This window comes from Carettochelys insculpta, chromosome 3 (assembly GCF_033958435.1).
Source record: "Carettochelys insculpta isolate YL-2023 chromosome 3, ASM3395843v1, whole genome shotgun sequence".
In the NCBI taxonomy this organism is placed as follows: domain Eukaryota; kingdom Metazoa; phylum Chordata; order Testudines; family Carettochelyidae; genus Carettochelys; species Carettochelys insculpta.
The window spans coordinates 202,879,741-202,899,119 of record NC_134139.1 but is presented as its reverse complement, the minus strand read 5'-3'; the positions used below and the strand labels follow the sequence as shown (position 1 = coordinate 202,899,119).

At 55.9% G+C, this 19,379-nt stretch overlaps 1 protein-coding gene across 5 annotated transcripts in view; it reads right to left on the bottom strand.

Moving 5' to 3' along the window:
• Positions 1-19,379, bottom strand: part of ADCY3 (adenylate cyclase 3) — a 98,406-nt gene that overhangs the window by 26,904 nt on the left and 52,123 nt on the right. For all 5 annotated transcript variants that reach the window (XM_074991438.1, XM_074991440.1, XM_074991437.1 and 2 more), the window contains 5 exons: positions 8,024-8,154; positions 5,857-5,968; positions 4,025-4,152; positions 2,853-3,011; positions 407-569 (listed from right to left, as the gene is read on the bottom strand). In XM_074991438.1, coding sequence (XP_074847539.1) covers positions 407-569; positions 2,853-3,011; positions 4,025-4,152; positions 5,857-5,968; positions 8,024-8,154 — 693 coding nt within the window. The remainder of the gene's footprint in view (positions 1-406; positions 570-2,852; positions 3,012-4,024; positions 4,153-5,856; positions 5,969-8,023; positions 8,155-19,379) is intronic.

The following is a 19,379-nucleotide window of genomic DNA, read 5'->3' as shown; positions in this document are numbered from 1 at the left end:
GCCTCTGGGCGGTTACAAAGGCATGGATTGAAATTCACCCTGAGGCCACCCATATGGGAAAGACGAATGGAGGCATGGGAGGAAGAGAGCGAACGGGGCAGAGGAAGGCGTAGGCTGGTTATCGGGGAGTGCTAGAAGCTATGGAGGAAGGAGACAGATTGAGTCTCTTTAGGAAAAGGGCATGAGCTCCGGCATTTGGGGCGCACGTGCTTCTCAAGGTCCACCACAGGATTTTGAGCCGGAGGCTCCAAGGAATGGGGAGCCAGGAGAGCCGAGGCGCGGGCCAAGAGTTCAGACCTCTTTACGTGGGTGAGAAAGGCCTTCACAAGCTGGTGAAGGGAGCCCCAGGCAGGCCACAGAGCGGGGGGAGGAGGAAAGAGGCTGGAGACGGGGGAAGACAACTCACCACTCCATTGATGCCGTTCTTGACGGGTGGCTTGGGCACCAGGATGAGGTAGGTGACAATCCCCTTCTCCTTCAGGTACTCGCACCTCGTCCCCCCCTCTCCGGGCTCCACCTCAAACTCCCCTTTCAAGCAGTCCATGGTGCTCTGGGAGATGTGCACGCGCCTGCGGGCCGGGGGAAAGGCAACAGCATGGCTCCCTTCGAGCCAGCCCCAGGTGGAGCTCAGCAGGTTTCAGGGAGGAAGTCTTGTGAAGCACCCAGAGCTTAGTGGGTTACCTCCACTAAGACCCTTTCGCCTCCCCCCACTGGGGAAGGAGGCAGGGCCGAGTTCTCAGAGGGAAGCCTGGGTCCCAGCAGTGCTGTGTTTGTGGGGGAGATGGGACCGACTGAGCAAAGCAAAGGCCCACGTCTGGGCAGGTGGCGGATGGAAATACAGCGGCAGATGCAGCCGGGGCAGCAGCAGAGGGGCTGGAGCATGGGGCTGGTGTGCTTCCAGCCACCTCGCCTGCTAAGGAGACGGCGCTCTGCCGGCGGACAAGCTGGAGTCCACAGCCAGTCAACACGAACCAGGCATTGGCACACCACCCCTGCAGGGCACCAGCCCAGCCCTCCCTGTGGCCGACATCCCTCCTTCTACGGGACCCTCCTCCGTTATGAGCAATGAGGCTCCCTTTGGCTCCAGCTGCCAGGCAGGCAATCCAAATGCAGAGCCCACATGGGAGAGCGTTTCACGCTGAGGTTTTGCTCCGAGGACCCTCCGAGGCGTCTGCCTGTCTCCAGCTGTTTCCCTGCACCTCAGTGTGGCTGCTGCTCCTAAATGGCCGCGCCCGTTATGAATAACCAGGCCTGGCAGCTCTGTCCAGGCAGGCCCAGGGCCCTGAGGCTGACCCCAGCCAGAGAAAGCGGATCTGTTACCATCCTGGCTTTCCAGCTGGCTGCGCGTGGCTGCTCCTCGCCCCAGGGCTGTGCTTTCTGAGCAGGAACAAGACCAGGTGTACTGTGCTGTGTTTGTACCCCGCTGGGCCCGCAGGGCTCCTGGCCACGGAGGAAACGCTCCCAGAACAGGGTCCCCGTCCTTCTGCCGCCTCCCTGCCCCACAGGCCCTGCCGGTGACCATGGGCCCCCCGCCCCCGCCCAGCCATTCTCCTCAGGACTGCGCCTGGAACAATCTCCGAGTGCAACTCCCAGGACTCCAGTTCAGGCAGAGCTGTTGGGAGCGGAAATACATTCAACCCCCCTGGAGTTTTTATAGCATACCTGGCGGGGGGGAAAGGGGGAGGTGGGGGGAAGGGCTCTGGGAAATCCTCAGTGACTCCAGCTGGCTCCAAATGTGGCCCGGGGACGTTTGCCGCATAGCAGCCTGGACAGGTTCCTGGGGGCCAGGCAGGCTGGGATTTCTGGAAGGTGTCCTTCTTCCCCCCAGCCCTGGCCTGCTCCCTTGATGGGCATCACCTTTCTGTCTCTGCCAGCTCCTGGCCCCTCCTTCAGACCCCACCAGCCGGCCAGGCTAAGAAGCAGTGACAACACCACCTGAGGCATGGAGAATCTGAGCACACAAAACCTTGCTGAGATGCCCTGGGGACCAATCCTACCCTGAGTGGGACCGAAAGGGGCAAGTACTGGCCCAGCTCCTGCTCGGAGGGCAGAGAGGGGCTCAGGATGCTGCTATTGGTGGCCGGCGGGCTTCTTGCCTGGGAGTTGAATGGGGACAGCGCTCAGCACTGCGTTATGCGCGGTTGCGAACTAAGACCAGGAGGAGGGGAGCGCAGCGAGGCTGAGCTGGACGGGGCCCTCCTGGGCCCTCATGCTCTTGCCGCCACCCAGCAAAGCACTGGGTAAGCGCCGGCACCTCGGCAGGAGCCGAAGGGGACACACGGTGCTGCACACAGCGAGGTTAGCAAGAGGGGCCCCAGAACAAGCCACGTCGCCAGCTGAAGCCGTGGACACATAGGCCACATGTAAGAGGAACGTCAGGGCCGGTGGACAGCGACGGACCAACGCCCTTCCGGTTCGGATGCCGCCTGGCCCCGCGGAGGGCAACTTGCAGCCCACGGGCCATAGGCTGCCCATCGAGGTTCTGCGTGCGGCCCACGCGCCGGGCTGCCGGATTCCCCTGGCTTCTGTCCACACAGGTTTTTCCGACCGGTCTCACTAACGTGGCACACACGCGAAGCCAGGGCGTGTGAAGCGCGGCATGCGCTGGTTGCGCACACCGTTGGCTGAGAGAGCCAGGCACTCCCTCCACAGCCAATCACAGTGCTGCTATGGCTCCTTCAGCACGCCCTGCCCGCTCCAGGTACATCCCGGCAGACTGTCTTGGTTATGACAGTCTTGCAGCCCACGGAGGGGAAAGAGGGCCACTCGTGTGGCCCACTCGCTAGCCCAGGTTGCCCATCGCCGGTCTAGCCTCTGTAGTCTTCCCCGCCCCCCCCCCAAGAGACACTCACCCTGGGATGCCACCGGCCTCCATTTTGTTAGCCACCGTGACGTCTGTGGACCACACGTCATACTGCCAACGCTTCTGGCCCAGCACCCCGCCCAGCACCGTGCCGCTGTGGACCCCCACACGCATGTCCACGTCCGTCTTGGTCTTCTCTCGCACGTAGCTTTGGGAGAGGGAGAACAGGGGTCACACACAGCACTCACTGGATCCATGTCTCCGCAGGTAAACTTCAGGAAGGTTCATGGTTAAACAGATGAGCCTTCCTGGTTCCAGTTGAATGGGAGGACGGCAGCAGTCCTTGGCCCTGCACAGACAGGGGGTTGCTCCAGCCCTGTGGGGCTGTCACAGGTGGGGAGTTACTCCAGCACAGCCAGAGCAGCCTCCCTCTGTGGTGGCCGAGGGTGGGGGAAGGCACTGGGGAGGCTGCCCAGCCCAGCTAGACCGGGGTATATCGGGCCCCGTCACCATTTTGTCAGGGCACTTGGCAATTTTCAGTGTATCTATCCTTCAACTACCTTTGTGAGGGAAGGCCAGACTGTACCGGTGGGAAATTCGGACGTGGAGAAGCTAAGTGACTGACCCAAAGCCACACAGGGCAGCTGTGTCAGAGCACAGGATGGACTCAGGTCTTCCAAATCCCAGGGGAGTGCTAATCAGGTGTGCTGAAGTGCCTCAGCTAGGATTTTTAAAGGCTTGGCCGACCTACCTCTTCTAGGTGTCTCTGAAAAGCCCATCTCTTTCCCTGCAACTCCCACCTCACAACACTCCTGTGTACGCTACAGCTGGGTTTTGTGTGGACACGAATGCTCAGACTCAAACCCCAAGCAAGGGGATTTTTTTTTTCAAATTCAGGCTTGTTCCTCTCCTTCCCCTCCTCCAACCCTTTAAAAAACAAATCAGGGAAATCACATGCAGCCAACTCCGCCGGCGCAAAATGAAGGCGGCACGTCCGAACCCACAGACGTGCACTTCCGAAGTCATGCCGGGACCAAGCTGCCGTCTCCACAGCAACAAAAACACACAGCGTTGGGTCTGGGGAGGGAAGCGGTGGACCCAAAGCCATGATACAGAGCAGACTAAAGGAGCCACGTGAGTGTTGTTCATCTGCAGAAAAGCGACGGGGCCGGGAAGGTGTGGGGAGAAGGAAGAGGAAGGGATGAAGGGAGAGATGCTTACGATATGGCTTCCACCATGGCCAGTCCCATCAGGATGGAGCAGACGGCATGGTCCTCGCGGTAGTCGGGCAGCCCGCAGATACAGTAATAGCAGTCTCCAAGGATCTTGATGCGCAGCTGGTGGTATTTCTGACAGGAGGGGAAAGCACGTGACCGACACTTGGTAACAGTTGGGAGACAGACTTCACCACTCTCCTGGTGACATCATTTTCCCTAATACCCAACCTACACCTCTGCCTCCGTAACTTGAGACCGTTGCTCCTTGTTCTGCCACCCGTCACCACTGAGAACAGCCTCTTCCCATCCTCTTTGTAATCCCCCTCCAGCTAGTAGAAGGCTGCTCTTAAATCTGCTCTCACTCTTCTGTAGCCTAAACAAGCCTGAATCCCTCAGCCTCTCCTCATAAGTCACGTGCTCCAGCCCCGGAATCAATTTTGTCGCCCTCCGCTGGACTCTCCCCAGCGCATCTACGTCCTTTCTGCAATGGAGGCCTCACTTCCTGTGACAGACCCCGCATTTAGTAGTCTGTCAGATTACGAAACCGTCTTGGCCTTTATGGGTAACGTAAAGTCTCCCCTTACCCCTTCCCACTCATTGCCTGATATGCTGCATACTCACAGCACTTTCCCAGGCAGAAGCAGGGGCAGGACTTGACCTGTGTCTAAGGACTCACATCCCCAGGCCACGCAGAAATAAACTTATCGTCCATCCCACTCCCTCCCCGAAGGACGAGGGCAGGAGGCAGCGGTGCTGGCAGCAGGGCACAGCTCGGTGCAGCTGGGAAAACATCCCAATCAGGACCAGATTCTTGGGACTAGACTCTCAGTTAAACACCAGGGGAGTGGGCGGGGAGAGGAAGGGGACAGGTGGAAGAGCTAAGAGAGCTTTCAGCTGCCTCTGTTCTCCCTTTATCCTGAAGCACCCTGCCCAGTGCCCAGTGTAACTTAGAGCAGCCTCTGGGCTGGCAGTCAGTTTCCCTGGCCTCTCGGGAAGAGAGAACAGATGGGGCACACCGCTCTGATGTGCTGAGAGCAGGGCTGGGGAAGATCCCCGATGCCAGTTCTGCACTGGCGGGGCTGCCTTTTGCACCCCCTTTGGGACCCTTTCTGCAGTCTGCGGGGCCTGACTGCGGGTAAGGCTTGTGCGTCTCCGGACCTGCTCCTCTGGGCAGGCACAGCAGAGCTGCTCCTTCCACTCCCGTTGGGGGGCAGCCCCCACACAGGCTGAACCTTTCTGTGGTCTCAGGGCAGCAGTGACAGCTCGGGGGCCCCTTATTCACCCTGACAAAGCACAGGCAGCCGCAGTGTCTAACCCGCTTGCCCTGGAGGAGTCAGAGCAGAGTTCAGCTCTTTTGGCCTTTAAACTGAGGCCACCGACAGGTGGGCATTGGATTCCAGAGAGGTGGCAGCTTTTGCTCTGAGAACTCCTGAGCACAGGGTACTAGGCTGAGACCCACCCAACTCAGTACATGTAAGTCAGCTAAAAGCCATTGCATGGTGGCAAGGGTCACTCATGGCCAGGTTGACTCTGAGAGAACCGGGAGGTAAAAGGCCAAGGCCTCACATCTTGGTGAGTCCCACGCTGCAGGGGAATGGGCAGACCAGACCCCCTCTGGAGCTCTCCAGGGAGCTCCAACTGTGGGCAAGGAGCAAGGCTCTGCCACCGTGGTGTCCCTACCCCCACCAAGCCCAGGGGAGACTCGGAGGTGGGTGGAAAAGTGCTGACCCCCTCATCAGGCTTGCGCTAGCTGTGGTGTGCTGAGCCTGTGGGCTCTCCAGGGCCTGCTGTAAAAGAGCACGTCCAGCCCGACCGGTGCTGCGGGGGCGTACGTACCGCTGCCAGCTTGTCAAAGCGGGCAAAGAGCTCGTTCAGCAGCTTCACCAGCTCCTGGGCGCTGCAGGAGGACGACAGCTGGGTGAAGCCAACTATGTCAGCAAAGAGGATGCTGGGAAAAGAGGAGAACACAAGCCAGAAAACATGAGCTGGTTTCGCACATCTCAAGGCCAGAAGGGATCATCCAATGAGAGCTCCTGTACGGCACAGGCCAGAGACCTGTCCCCAGACAAGTCCTAGAGCAGATCGGGTAGAAAAACATCAGTCGTGATCCACAGTGATGGAGAACCTGCCATGACCGCTGGTAAACTGCCCCAGTGGTGTCAACGGGCCAATTATCCAGAGCTGGAGTCCAATCGGGAACAACGGCGAGAGCCCTACTCCTGCCCCAGCCATCCAGCTAGCCACAGGGAGGCTTGCCAGCCTAGCGTACCGGGATCCGGAACAGCGCCTTGCAGACGGCCAGGCTACAGTGGCCATGCAGAGGAATGCAGAGAAAGCCAGAACCAGAGGGAACAGCGATGCTCAAGAACTAGTAGCTCTGAGGCAGTCCAGGGAAGGATTGTTCCCTGCAGTTCGCTCCGCAGGGCATTCTTCGGTGAACTATCCCGCACTGTTCCCTTCATGCCGAGGAATCCTGGGGCTTTCCCAGGAACCTAAAAACTGCCCTGCTGAAGCAGACCAGGTCCATCCAGTCCATTATCCTCCCTCTGACACTGCCCTGCAGCTTCAGAGGAAGGCACAAGAAACCCCATAGGGGGTGACAATGGAATTACTTCTTCTGGGGGCAGGTTTCTTCCTGACCCTGTCACTGGGCCATTGGTTTGTGCCCTGAAGCATGGAGGTTTATACACCTGCTCGTAATTTCTTTTTATCCTTTCAAATGAGAACTTTCTTAGATCCTCAACTGTCTGTCCTTTGTGCGAACCCTTCCAATCTTGCGTTCTCAGTGATACCTTGCAGCAGCAAGTTTCACTGGTTAATTACCTGCTGCTTAGGAGTCAGGACAGCCAGCTCCTTTCATCAGCATTGAACTGGCTGCCTTCCAAGTTCTATGAACGCCCCTTTGGTCTTGCATTATGACTGACTGCCCCGTATACCTGCTCTACCCCATCTACTATTTCACGTGTGGAACAGGGTGGGCCAGGGGGCATGAATCCAGCCATCCCTGTTCTCAGACAGAGTCTAAGTGATTGCCTGAACACCTGAGTCCTATAAAGCTGAATTTACCTGGCTCTTTTTTGAACCCTCTGACAGTCTCAGACTTCACATCATCCTCTGGCAAAGAGTTCCCCAGGTTGACTGTGCGCTGCATGAAGAAATATTCCCTTGGTTTTAAACCTGCTTCCTGGTGACTTCATTTGGTGACCCCCCTAGTTTTGTGTTACGGGAGGGAGAAAATAACTCTTCTTTATTCATTTTTTCCGCACCACCCATGATTTTACAGATCTCTATAACATCCCCCTCCTTCGTCTCTTCGAAGCTGAAAAGTCCCAGTCTTCTTAACCAACCACAAGAAGTCCTGTGGCACCTTATAGACTAACCGATCGTTTGGAGCGTAAGCTTTCGTGCGCAGAGACCCGTCTTTGCCCACGAAAGCTTACGCTCCAAACGATCGGTTAGTCTATGAGGTGCCACAGGACTCCTTGTTGTTCTCAACGCTACAGACTAACACGGCTACCTCTCGATACTAGTCTTGTTAATCTCTCCCCGTACGGCAGCCTTCCATACCTCCAGTCTCTCAGCTCCCCCCCACACTGCATAGAGACGTCCACTCAGGCCCCTGACTAGCCTTGCTCCCCACCTTTCTCCTTTGTCTGTTGGCAGACAGAGTGACCGGATGCAGCGCAGCACAAAAGCACCCCCTACACACACAGAACGGCCTTGCTCTTATGGTTCATCCCTCTCTCCGTGCAGCCTAATGCCCTGTGCGCCTTGTGACGTGGAGAACTGGACTTGATGGAGCCCAAGTGTTTTTCTGCTTGCTTATAATTGATTTATCCCTCCCCCTGACACACACACCGGAAATGCACGTAGATCATACACATTATGCCTTCCAATCTGCATTTTTCATCAGTGAACTGAATGCAGCCAAAGCGACGGCCATAAACGTCACGTGTCACTTGGAGCTCAACTCCCCACCCCTGGAGCGAGGCGTGTCCTTTACCTGACGTTCTCGTGGCGGTACATGTACATGGTGTTGAACTGCTGCATCTCCTTCTGGCTTGCGTCCTTCTTCATGTCCTTCAGCATCTCATCTGCCACGTGCTTGGGCAGGATGGAGAGCATCAGCCGCTCCTGGGATGGAGGGGAGAGGTTAAACCAGAGCTCAGGGCAGTCCAAGGTAAAATCCTACTGTCTTGAGCAGGGCTGCCAGCACAGTAGGTCGACTCAGACTTGTGGTGATATCAGAAACCCCAAGGAAAAGGGCCCATTTACCCAGCTGGCCTGCACCACCCAGTCAGTCCCATGGGCCACGCCTGCCCAAGCAGCTGTGACCAGCTGCACCTCTGGGATGGGACGTGTGGCTTGTGACAAGGGTCAAATGTGCCAGTCTGCGGCTGTGATAAATACCCACCAGAATGATGCACTTTGGAGCACTTCTCGGCAGCAGCTGTCCAGGTGCTTCCCAAAAGAGGTCAGCATCTGGATGTCCATTTTACACCCGGGGACACCGAGGCCCAGAACAGAGAAATGACTTGCCCCCGGAGAGACGACTGACCAGCGGCAGAGTCAGGAATAGAGGTGAGGCCTCCTGAGTCCTGGTACACTGCTCTGCCCACCAGCCCCCACTCGCGCAGGGAACAGGAGCAGCACAGCAGGACGAGCGCGTGTTTGGGGGAACCTGATACAACCCGGCTTCGACGCGCTGTCCATCAACTCCCCACTCCCCAGGCACCATTTCTGTCCCACGCGCACTGCCCAGCCCCCGCCTGTGGCCTCAGCATTGTACACGTCCCCCACCTGCACCTTCGCCGGAGTCCTGATTCAGCAGCGAGGCTGGTGAGACCCCTGCCACTTGCTCCCATTGACACAAACGGCAACACTCGCCCCTTGAGCACAAGGGGGGTGAGATCAGGACCACTGACTCCAGAGGGAATTTATGTCAACAGGGGGCCTTTGCTCTGGCTCTCCTGCAGGAAACGTCATGTTCGACCACCACTGCCCGCTCACTCATTGACACTCCAGCCAGGCTGCTGGCTAGGGGAGCTCACATGAGCACAGGGTGGTGCTCTCTCCCCCTCCAGCGGTGGGTTCACGCATGTGTCCACAACCGCCTCCAGCCCAGCAAGCTCTGTCCTTTAGCTCAGGCCCTGGTGCTTTGTGGTTTTAGTGCAAGCCACCCAGATTCAGGCCACTCCTGGGCCTCGGCCACCTGGAGATCCCCCCCAACTCTACTGTTCAAAAGCCTCAGGCTGAGCCAGATTTCCAGTTGGTTTTGTGTCCCGCCCATACATGCAACGCACCAGGAGCTAGGATCTGGCCCGAGGTCCTTGTCCCAGAGATCTCATCTGCCTGTACCACATTATGAGGAGCTGCAGGGAACCCCCTCCTGCCTGGCTCAGGGGGCTCGTTCTGCAACATACTCCAGCAGACAAGGGGAAGGGAATTGAGGCACAAGCTCTTTCGCTCAGGCTCATGGCCAGGCTGGACAAAGGGGCGGTGTGTTATCTCCCCAGTCACGCAGGTGCGGGGCTTGTGATGCTGCCTCTTGCTAATCTGAGCACAAACAGCCTCGAGAGCAATCTCCCGGCCAGGGGTTCCCAATGCAGCTTCAAAGCCAGAATGACTCTCATGCTCAGCCCCCGGGGTCGGAACTGCCACGAGCGCCAGACGTTCGGGCAGGTTTGTATTTCAGCCACTAAGGAAGGACCTTCGACGGGGGACAGGGCGAAGGAGGCAATTGCTCTGGGGCCTGGCAATGCAAAGTGGCCCAGAGCGCTGGCTGCACTAGCAGCAGTGGCAGCCGGGACCCCAGGCCCTTTAAATAGCACCCGGCGCACCGGGCTGTGCCCTCCGAGCAGCGCTAAGGGCTAGGAGCGGGCACGCTCTAATCCAGGCAGGAAAGGAGGCCGGCTGCCCTTGGCCCCGCCCATTCTATCCTCCCCCCACATTGCCCAGGGGCCCATCCACTGCTCTAAGGGAGCAAGCTCTGGCAGACAAGAGGGAGGATGTGGGACAGACCATGGTCAGTCTCAGCTTTCCAGGTAACCTAAAACCTGCAACACAGCAACTTCCCTCATCGGACCGTGGTGGAAGCCACAGACTGGCAGAAGATGCAGAGATCAGGTGCTCTGGTGGGAGGGAGGAGCTGTCGTCTGGTGACAAAGGATCCCTTGCTCTGCGATTTGTGCGTGATGGGTGGCTCATCAGCAATGCCGTCACTGATTTTGCTGATGCCATGTTACAGGGGCGTCTAAAGGCAGCTGCCAGGGACCAAGGCCCCAATGTGCTAGGCACTGTGCATGCAGAGAATAGAAAGACAGTCCTTGCCCCAAAAGCTTGCAGTCTAATTTAAAGCCTTACAATTAGGAAGGGTTGTTTCGTGGCAAAGGCACTAGACTCAACTCTGACACAGATTCACTGGGTGACCTTGGTCAAGTCACTGAGGGTGTGTCTCTACCAGGTCTGCAGAACTCAGGATTGCGGACTTGGTCTTTCTGGGTTTGAGCATCCACACTTTTGGGTTTACAGCTGTTTGGCCTGGGCCTCACCGCCTTACTAATATGTCCAGGCTGCACCGCCCTGAGCTTCAGACTCGGGTCTATGGATTGAGCTGTATCCACATGGCAGCAGAGGGCTTGGACCTGAGTCAGAGCAGTGCTTGGGCTCTGACTCACCCCTCAACTGGAGACTAGGACCTGGGTGCTTGCTGACCCAAAGCAGACTGATTTGTGTGTGGACGGCAGGGGAGGGTTGGGTTCAAACCTGATTCAGAACTTGGGCTTCTTTTGCAGTGTAGACGTTGTCTCTCCCTGCCTAAGGCTACGGCTACACTACCCTAGATGATCGACCTGTGCAGGATCGAACTTCCGGGGTTCGATTTTGTGCATCTAGTTTGGATGTGTGAAATCGACCTCTCAGGGGTCGCAGTCGACACCCGTACTCCTCACAAGACGAGAGATTTCCCCAGCATGGACTGTCAGTTAGCCGAGTGCAGACACGTCGATTCTAGCTTTGCAATTGCCACAGTTAGAATTGCATATCTGTGGTCAACTCACTTTGCCTAGTGTAGCTGTAGCAGGAATTATTCACCCGTAAGTGGAGAAGATAATACCGCATTTCTCCCAGGCTCACTAATGGGGAGCCTGCAGCGCCTGGCAGCTCAGCCTACACTCCAGTCAAAGGGGCATCCCAGCAGCAGTGCGACCCAGCAGGGAGTTCTGGAGTCCGGCTGGTGCAGGGATGGGCAGGGGGCAACTGCACCCGCATGGAAAGCAGGGGAGAGCAGCTACACAGCTTCACCAAAGAAAGCAGCTGCTCCCTTTCTCCCGCACTGGAAGCAACACACTGGACATCCAGAGAACGGCTCAGAACCAACCACAGCCAATGCAGAAATAGCTCACAGGAGCATGACCAAAACACACAAGGCATCAGAGCCTCTTCCGCTCACCCGCTACCCGGGACCAAACAGCCAGCACACAGGACGGCGCACGTATTCGACTATGGAGGCTGCTGCCAAGGCCCTGACTCTGATGAGTGGCCCAGGCAATCTCTGCAGGCATTGTATGCTTTGTGGTGCCTGCGGAGGTTAAAACTTTCACCTACACGCACAGACAGCTGAGCACGGACAATGCACCCAGATCGGACAGATCCGCTTCTGTCAGACTCTTGGAACCAGGGATGTCCCACTATTTGGTCTCTCCCAGAGTAGACCATCTGTCTGGGGCAATGGCACAGCCCTTCCCTGTGGGCCTTTGTTGAGTCCAGTTTTAAACGTCTCCAGTAATGGGATTTCTACTGCTCTCCTCTGTATTCCTCTGTCCCTAGCGTTGTTATTGGCACTCCAGAATCCCCAGGATGGGGGCTCTATTCCAGTAGGTGCTGTACAAGCACTAGGAGAGAGACATTGCCAGCTCCCAAGAGACAAACGGTGGAAAGAGAAGTGACTTGCCCGACACCCCACGCCGGTGGCTGAGCCAGGAATGCCACCCACCTACCCTGGTTCCTAGGCCAGCGGCCGAGCCACTACACCAAACAGCCTCTCTGATCAAGCCCTCTGTGAAATCAGACTGTAAGCCCTTCTCTTCGGACGTTGTAAATCACCCTCATGCCAAGTGACTGCATTAGCAGATTCCCATCAGGGAGACATGGAGGACCAGGCGGGACGCTGCAGGAAAGCAGCTCCCCGCAGCTAGCTCTGAAAGCCTTCCCCGGGGGGAAGTTGGGTTTTGCTTTTTGCCACAAGGAGCTAATTTGAGCCGGAATTAGCGAGTCTAGTTTCAAATCCAGTGGACATTCTGTTGTGTGAGGTGCTGCATTCAGCTCAGCGACCCACGTACTCTGAGCCGGTGGTGTCTAAAACAGATGTTATGGATTGCCACAGGCCCCCCACCCAGATGCCCCCTGACCCATGCAACACCCCCCCCCTCAGTACGCACGCCAGCCACCCCAGGGCCGGAGCCCGCCAGGACCACAGGAGAGCCTCCACTTCTGCTGGCCCGTGGTGGGGCGCGTGCGTGGAGCGGCCAGAGAGGCGCCCCACGCTTGCCACAATCCGCAGCCCTGTTCACCACACATGGCGAATGGAGAGCGTATTGGATAACGCGGCTCTGGGCAATTCTTGCAGCTCCGCGGCGGCAGCTGGTTAAACAGCAGGAGGGGTGCCCGCATGCTAGTGAGACGGGCACGGTGCAAATCAAACAGACACAGACAAACCTCCCTCTGCCGTGGCTTGGAGCGTCCCCCTCTAGGATGGATTGGGAGCTAACGCTCCAGATTCATTCCATCTATAGCTTCTCCATTTAGCTCACAAGGGAGCCAGCTGTGATGGGGTCTGTGTGTTATACACCCTCGGCCAATAGAAACTAGATAAAGGACATCCAGCTTGTTCCACAACCACCTGAGGATAAGTATCAGATGGGGCAGCCGTGTTCGTCTGTAGCTGCAAAAACAGCAAGAAGTCCTGTGGCACCTTGTAGACTAACAGATTTATTGGAGCATAAGCTCTCGTGGGCAAAGAGGCATCTGACAAAGTGGGTCTCTGACCACCAAAGCTTATGGTCCAATAAATCTGTTAGACTATAGGGTGCCACAGGACTTCTCATTGTTTTTATGTGAGCATAAGGTATTTGGATCACTGCTACCTTGAGCTGGACTCAAACCTGGGTCCTAGGATGAACACCCACATGCAGGAGTCCTGCCCAGCTTAGCACCACACTGTTATTTCCAAACTGCATCTGCATTGTTGAACCAAGTGAAAATCATCCTCATTAACACACTGGCAGAGAAGGATCAAATTAACCCCACTGCATCCTTGGCTACTTGCTCCCAGTGAGCCCTGCCAAGCGTCACACAGCCCAAGAGCGACCTCCCCCAGGGTCCACAGGCTGCCAGGTTTGCAACTCTTAGCCGCTTGGACTGTGACGGCTCTGTGGGCCTGCTGCAGAGCCTGATGCTCATCACGGCCACAGCGTTGTGAGGGAGGTGCAGTGCCCTGTGCTGACTCGGCACTTACACCCACGTGGGAGAGAAGGTTCCTGCCCTTTGCATACGGCTAGGAATTTGCTCAGAATACTCATTCGTGCCAGACGACCATGGCCTGAAACAAGTCACTCTTGGGCACCTAAACTTCACCGCATGGAAGGCTGAGGAAGCTGCAGCCATACAACTATGCACTGAGACAAGCAAGCAGAGGCACATCTTCCCAGGTTCATCTCATCACCAGCGCGGATTGAACTCAAGACTTTCTCCCACTACAGAGAAAGGCACAACTCCACAGCCTGAAATTAGCAGCGGTTATGACCTCAGGGGTCACACCAGGCTCCCAGCAGATCCAGCCAGCCTGAGCTGCCCCTAAACACAGGCTCTCACAAGCAGAGAGCCCAGCTCACAACCCCATTTCCACGCCTTTCCAAGCAAAGCCTTCTGCACCCTGTGTTTTCTCTCCAAGACTTGCACTCTCTCCTGAGATCTGGCGCGAAGCTGCCTCTCCCCAGTGCCCAAAGAGAGGATCTTCATGCTGGATGACACGGATGGGGGGAGGCAGGGAGACACAATCATTGTTTTCTCTAGATTTTTCCATTCACACGCAGAATAAATTTTATGTGCACCGAGGTATGCGCGGATGCACACCACCACTGGAAAAAAAAGACGCTGGCTGTGGGTGCTCTGCAAATCAGCTGGGCGGCATTTCAATCCCTCCTGGGAGGGCCGCTCAAGTGCACATCTTACAGGGACCACGGGCACAATCCTGTTGGTTGCAGGAGCACAGGCGGCTTCTGCAAATCCCCCTGCCCCAGGGACTTTATTCACAGTTGCAGCTCCATTGGCTATGCCCCTGCCACTTCCCCAAAGTGTAATTGCCCATGGAGTCAAGTATCAGGGAGGCAGCCACGTTAGTCTAATGTGTCTTAGACACGTTAGTCTGTATCTTCAGAAAGAACAGGAAGTCCTGTGGCACCTTATAGACAAACAGATATTTTGGAGCATAAGCTTTCACGGGCAAAGACACGTTTCGTCAGATGCAACAGCAGGTCGTTGCCCACAAAAGCTTATGCTCCAAAATATCTGTTAGTCTGTAAGGTGCCACAGGACTTGTTGCACATGGAGAGTCATCAAGCAGGTTCTCGAGAGGCCCTACAGGTCTTGGCCCTAGGGCTACTTAATATTTTTTATCAGCGGTCCAGACAAAAGAAGAAAATCAGAGGGTTTTTTTTAGTTTTGTTTTGTTTTTTAATCCGTCTCGTGGATTATCACCAGCTTTCTAAGAGAGCCACAACATCCTCAGAACGGCACCGGAGCTATCAAGCCGCTCATGGCAATCTGTAATTTGTGGGCACGCTCCCTCGCCGGGGCAGGGCTAGAGGCAAGGGGGTGCAGTGGAGCAGGGACAGATAGGTTTTTTTTTCTCTGTGCGCATAAGGGCAGAGCCGAGTGCATTTCACCTACTCCCCCTCCTCCTGCCCCGTTCATTTCCTTTGGCTTCCTGTAATTTGCCTTGTATGTCAAATTGAGTCACTGTGGCAATCTGTTTCCATGGCACCAAGTGACAAACTTTTCCACTGCTAGGTGACCCCCACCTTGGCTGCCTCAGTGGTGCAACAACAAACACCGAGACAGGGGGAACAAAGATCCCTCCACTTCCCAGAATACAGGGGAATCGTCCTTCCTTCTCCTATTCAGCAGTCTCTCTCTCCTTGGCTCCATCACACCTGGCTAGCTAGACTAACAGAGCTGGGATGCAGGCTTTGAGCAGTGGCCTCTGGGAAGAAGACATCTATGACTCACTTGTAATGTGCTGTCTGCCGGTGCTTTGAGCTCTGGATAAGATACTGGGCTTCTCGTCAATCAGTCGCCTGGGGTTTGATTTAACTGGTCTAATAAGGACTCACTAAATCGACCGTTACTGGTGCCTTCCTCAACCCCGGTAACCCACTAGGTCGTGAGGAGTAAGGGAACTCAGCTGAAGAGTCTCTCCCGCGACCTCCTGCAGTGGTGATGCTGCAGAAATTTGATCTAAGGAAATTTGATCTCAGGTACGTCAACTCCAGCCGCGCTATTCTCTCGCTGGAATTGCGTCTCTTAGGTTGACTGTCTCCAGCAGGCTGGGCCACAGATTGTCCCTCTGGCCCTGCTTCATGATGAAAGCGGAATCAAAGTAGGTGGGGCATCCACCTGGCTCTGACAATGGGCTTCCAGGACTTTCAACCACAAGACACTTGTTCAAAGCCAAGTCAAATCAACAGTCCCTGAACGACTGTGACTGTGATATGCTACGGCAGCTTTGTGCCAGGCTCCTAATGCAAAGCTGTCCTCAAGCAGCTAGAGGAATTCCCTGTCCTGTGTGGGAATAGCAGCTCTCAGCTGCCAGAACAGCTCCTAAGTGCCTTAGCAGCTGGTGCAACCTAGAGCAAACCTGAGGCTGTTCTACTGTATGCCAGGGCCCATAGCTCAGTAGTTTGAGCATGGGCTGGCTAAACCCAGGGGTGTGAGCTGGGGCAAATAGATTTAAAAAAAAGGAAGTGAAGGTGCTTGGTCCTGCCAAGAGGGCAAGGGACTGGACTGGATGACCTCTCAAGATCCCTTCCAGCTCTATGAGATGTGTATCTCCATATATTTAAGCTTATGTGTACCCAGCCTCAGGACTGAGGCTTTGGGGCTGTGACAGGATCCTTTGGGTCTCTCTTCAGCTCTGTCTAGCAGCTAAGACTCCAGCCTCCTCTGAATTGGTGTCTCTCAATCTTTCCAGGCTCACATGCCTCTTTCAGGAGTCTGACTTGGTACCGCACGGTTCACCTCGCTTAAAAAATCTGACATCAAATCTGTTCTCATTTTCACCACAGAATTATAAACTAAATCAATTGGATGATAAATATTGTACTCACATTTGAGTGTAAGGCATTCAGAGCAATGTAAACAAGTCACTGTTGCATTTTAGTTTGCACTGCCTTGGCTAGGGGTTTTCATGCAGCCTGTTGTAGAAGTGGGCCCGTACCTAGACGAGTTGATGTATCTCCCAGAAGACCTCTGCCTCCCCCACAGCTCTGTTGGCTCTGTAGTGGCCCTTATGTAAACAGTTTAGATCAGTTTCTCAAGGGCAGGTGTCCACTCACTCATGCTACACTGGGCTCCCTTGAGGTGGACACAGCAGGGAAGCCCTGAAGACTGAATTCCCCCGCCCTGTGTGGGGAGGCAGGGAGAGGGTGTCCCACCACAAGGGCAGGAAAGCTACCTGAGCTGTGACCATTCTGCTGCCACCTGAGCACCCCCCCATGACACTCCCATGTTAAGTAAAACCATCGCTGGGCATATTGGATGTCGCAGGCAGAACTCATCTTCCTGCAGAGTTCCCTCAACTTCAGCAGGCCACATCTAACAGGCCCTGCTCCCACGGACTTCGCTGGCCTCAAGGCAGAAGGCAGACCAAGTCTGGGCATCGAGATCAGGCCCAGAGAGGCCATAAGGAAGCTTCTAGGATCAGGCTCCTCCTTTGCAACGAGCTTTAAAGTGCTGCGTGAGGCAGGCACCGCCCTTTCCCCAGGCGGGCCGCAGAGCTGAACAGTCTGTACCGTTCCTCCGCGGTGGGGCGGCACTTGTGCCTCTGCCTGGTGGTAAAACACGAGGGGGTTGGGGGAAGAATCTAATGAGTCAGAATGGAGAAATCGCAGCAGGAACAAACTGTTTTCCCCTTCCGGGGCTGGGCAGTTTCACAGGTACAAGGGGCAGCTCTGCACACACACTGGTGTGGGGGAGGGAGAGGGCTTGCTATGGCTGGTGGGAACAGCTCCATCCCTCTCAGGTGCCTGGAGAGGAACACACGTGACTTCCCGGGGACAGGCACCGTCCAGAATTCCCCTTGCACTCCTTTGCGACCTGAGTCCCCGTTGTCCTGGACGACATAGCAGGGTTCAGTAAACTACGGGGAGAGGCAGATACACTAGAGGGTGGGGACAGGGTCCAGAGTGACCTAGACAAATTGGAGGATAGGGCCAAGAGAAATCTGATGAGGTTTAACGAGGAGAAGTGCAAACTGCTGCATTTAGGACGTCAGAATCCCGAACACTGAGAGGATGAGGAGACCCTGTTCTCAGCAGTAACAGATGGCAGAACAAGGAGCAATAGTCTGAAGTTACAGAACTACTTCAGCAGGAGGGTGGTGATGCACTGGAATGCGTTGCCTAGAGAGGTGGTGAAATCTCCATCCCTGGCGGTTTTTAAGTCCTGGCTTGACAAAGTCCCGGCTGGGATGATTTAGTTGGGGTTGGTCCTGCTTGGAGCAAGGGGTTGGACTTGGTGACTTCCCGAGGTCTCTTCCAACCCAATGATTCTGTGACTAAAGGACAGTGAGCTGCAGTTGCTGGATGGTGAGCAGCGAGAGAGTCCTTTCTTCTCCTTTTCTGGTTTGGCAACCACCAAACCTTCAAAATGTGACCCACTAGACCCATGTCTGCCTGAGTCTGCAGACAGCTGGAACCAGAGGTGGGAGCTGCCCCCTGCCGTTTCAAATGCGCGTGGACTCTGAAGCCAGTTGAATGGCAACACTGCAAGACCAGCGCTTACTGCTGGAGTAGCATCTCATCTTGGGGTCAGGAGCAGCCAGGGCTTAGGCTGTGGGTGAAATCTAGGAAAACACCATGGTGTGGGGGTTTTTTTGTTTGCTTTGCTGAAGGTGTTGCAAAGCAGTAACAAACACCATGGGCAGTGAACAGAGGGTTTGGGGCCTCTGAGTGAGACAGAATAAGGCCAGCCTTGGGGTTATGAGGCTGAATCAGGCCTAGGTTGGGGTTCAAAAGCATCCCAGTCTCATGGGCTGCCTCAACATGACCCTCGCCTCATGCAGGGTCGTGCCATCAGCTCTGATTGTGGTGTGGTGGGTGGAGATGCCCTGGAGTCCCCACTAGATCACAATTTGAGCCAGAATGGGGGAGCCTGGCCCTCCCCTCCACATTTCACCACCCACACTAGTAACGGAGGGATGGGACAGAGAGGAGTGAGAAGGGAGTAGGTCTTTGGGGGAAGAAGCATGGTGGGGGTGGGGATCTTAGGGGAAGGACAGTGCAAGACAGAAGCTCAGGGTGAAGGTGTCATGTGAGGGTGGAGACCCAGGGGGTGGCACAGGGCAAGGTCACAGTTCAGGCATCTGTGGGGGGCAGACACGTCCGCCACTCTTGATATAGGTAGTTTACAGAGTCCTCCTCCTGCCTGTGGCACAAAGGGAATCCACCACTCAGGTGCAAGGGGGTCTTCGCCTTCCCATCCCCAGGGAAAGGGGGAAATCACATAAAAGAAAAAGACAAAGATGGCCAAGTCTTTTGCCCACCCCTGGGGGCTCTGCCTGATCTGGACTTGACTGGGGTGTGCCTCCTGTCCCTCCTTTGGGTAACCCCCACTTAAAACCTGGCCCATGTAGTGTCAGGGCAACTGTATTTGCAAGTGGCTTCATCTTCGCTGACCTGTCCCTGTTGCTAGCAACATTCCTGGCAGTCACTACCCCTTGGTGGGTCGGGGCGTGCATCCTTTTCTAAGCCTCTCCCTCCAGCAGAGTGAACCTTACAGGGATGCCTGGGCAGTGCTGGCTGAGCCCACCACCGCTGACGATCTAATTTCCCTCTCAGATGCTCGGCGGTACAGATTTCTAGTAAGCCCCACGCCTTGGCTATTCAGCCCCACGCATTGGGGGGGGTTGGGAACTGGCCAATGGGAGCGTTGCCTGTAGGCGAGTGAGAGCTGCACACAGTGCGTTGTGGCATCTCACGCCCCCATCCTCCCAGAGCCGCATCTGCCGGCTGCTTCCAGGCCACAGTGTGGTGCCCCAGGACAGGCAGGTACCAGGCAACCCGCCTTCCAGCCGCTGATCAGGA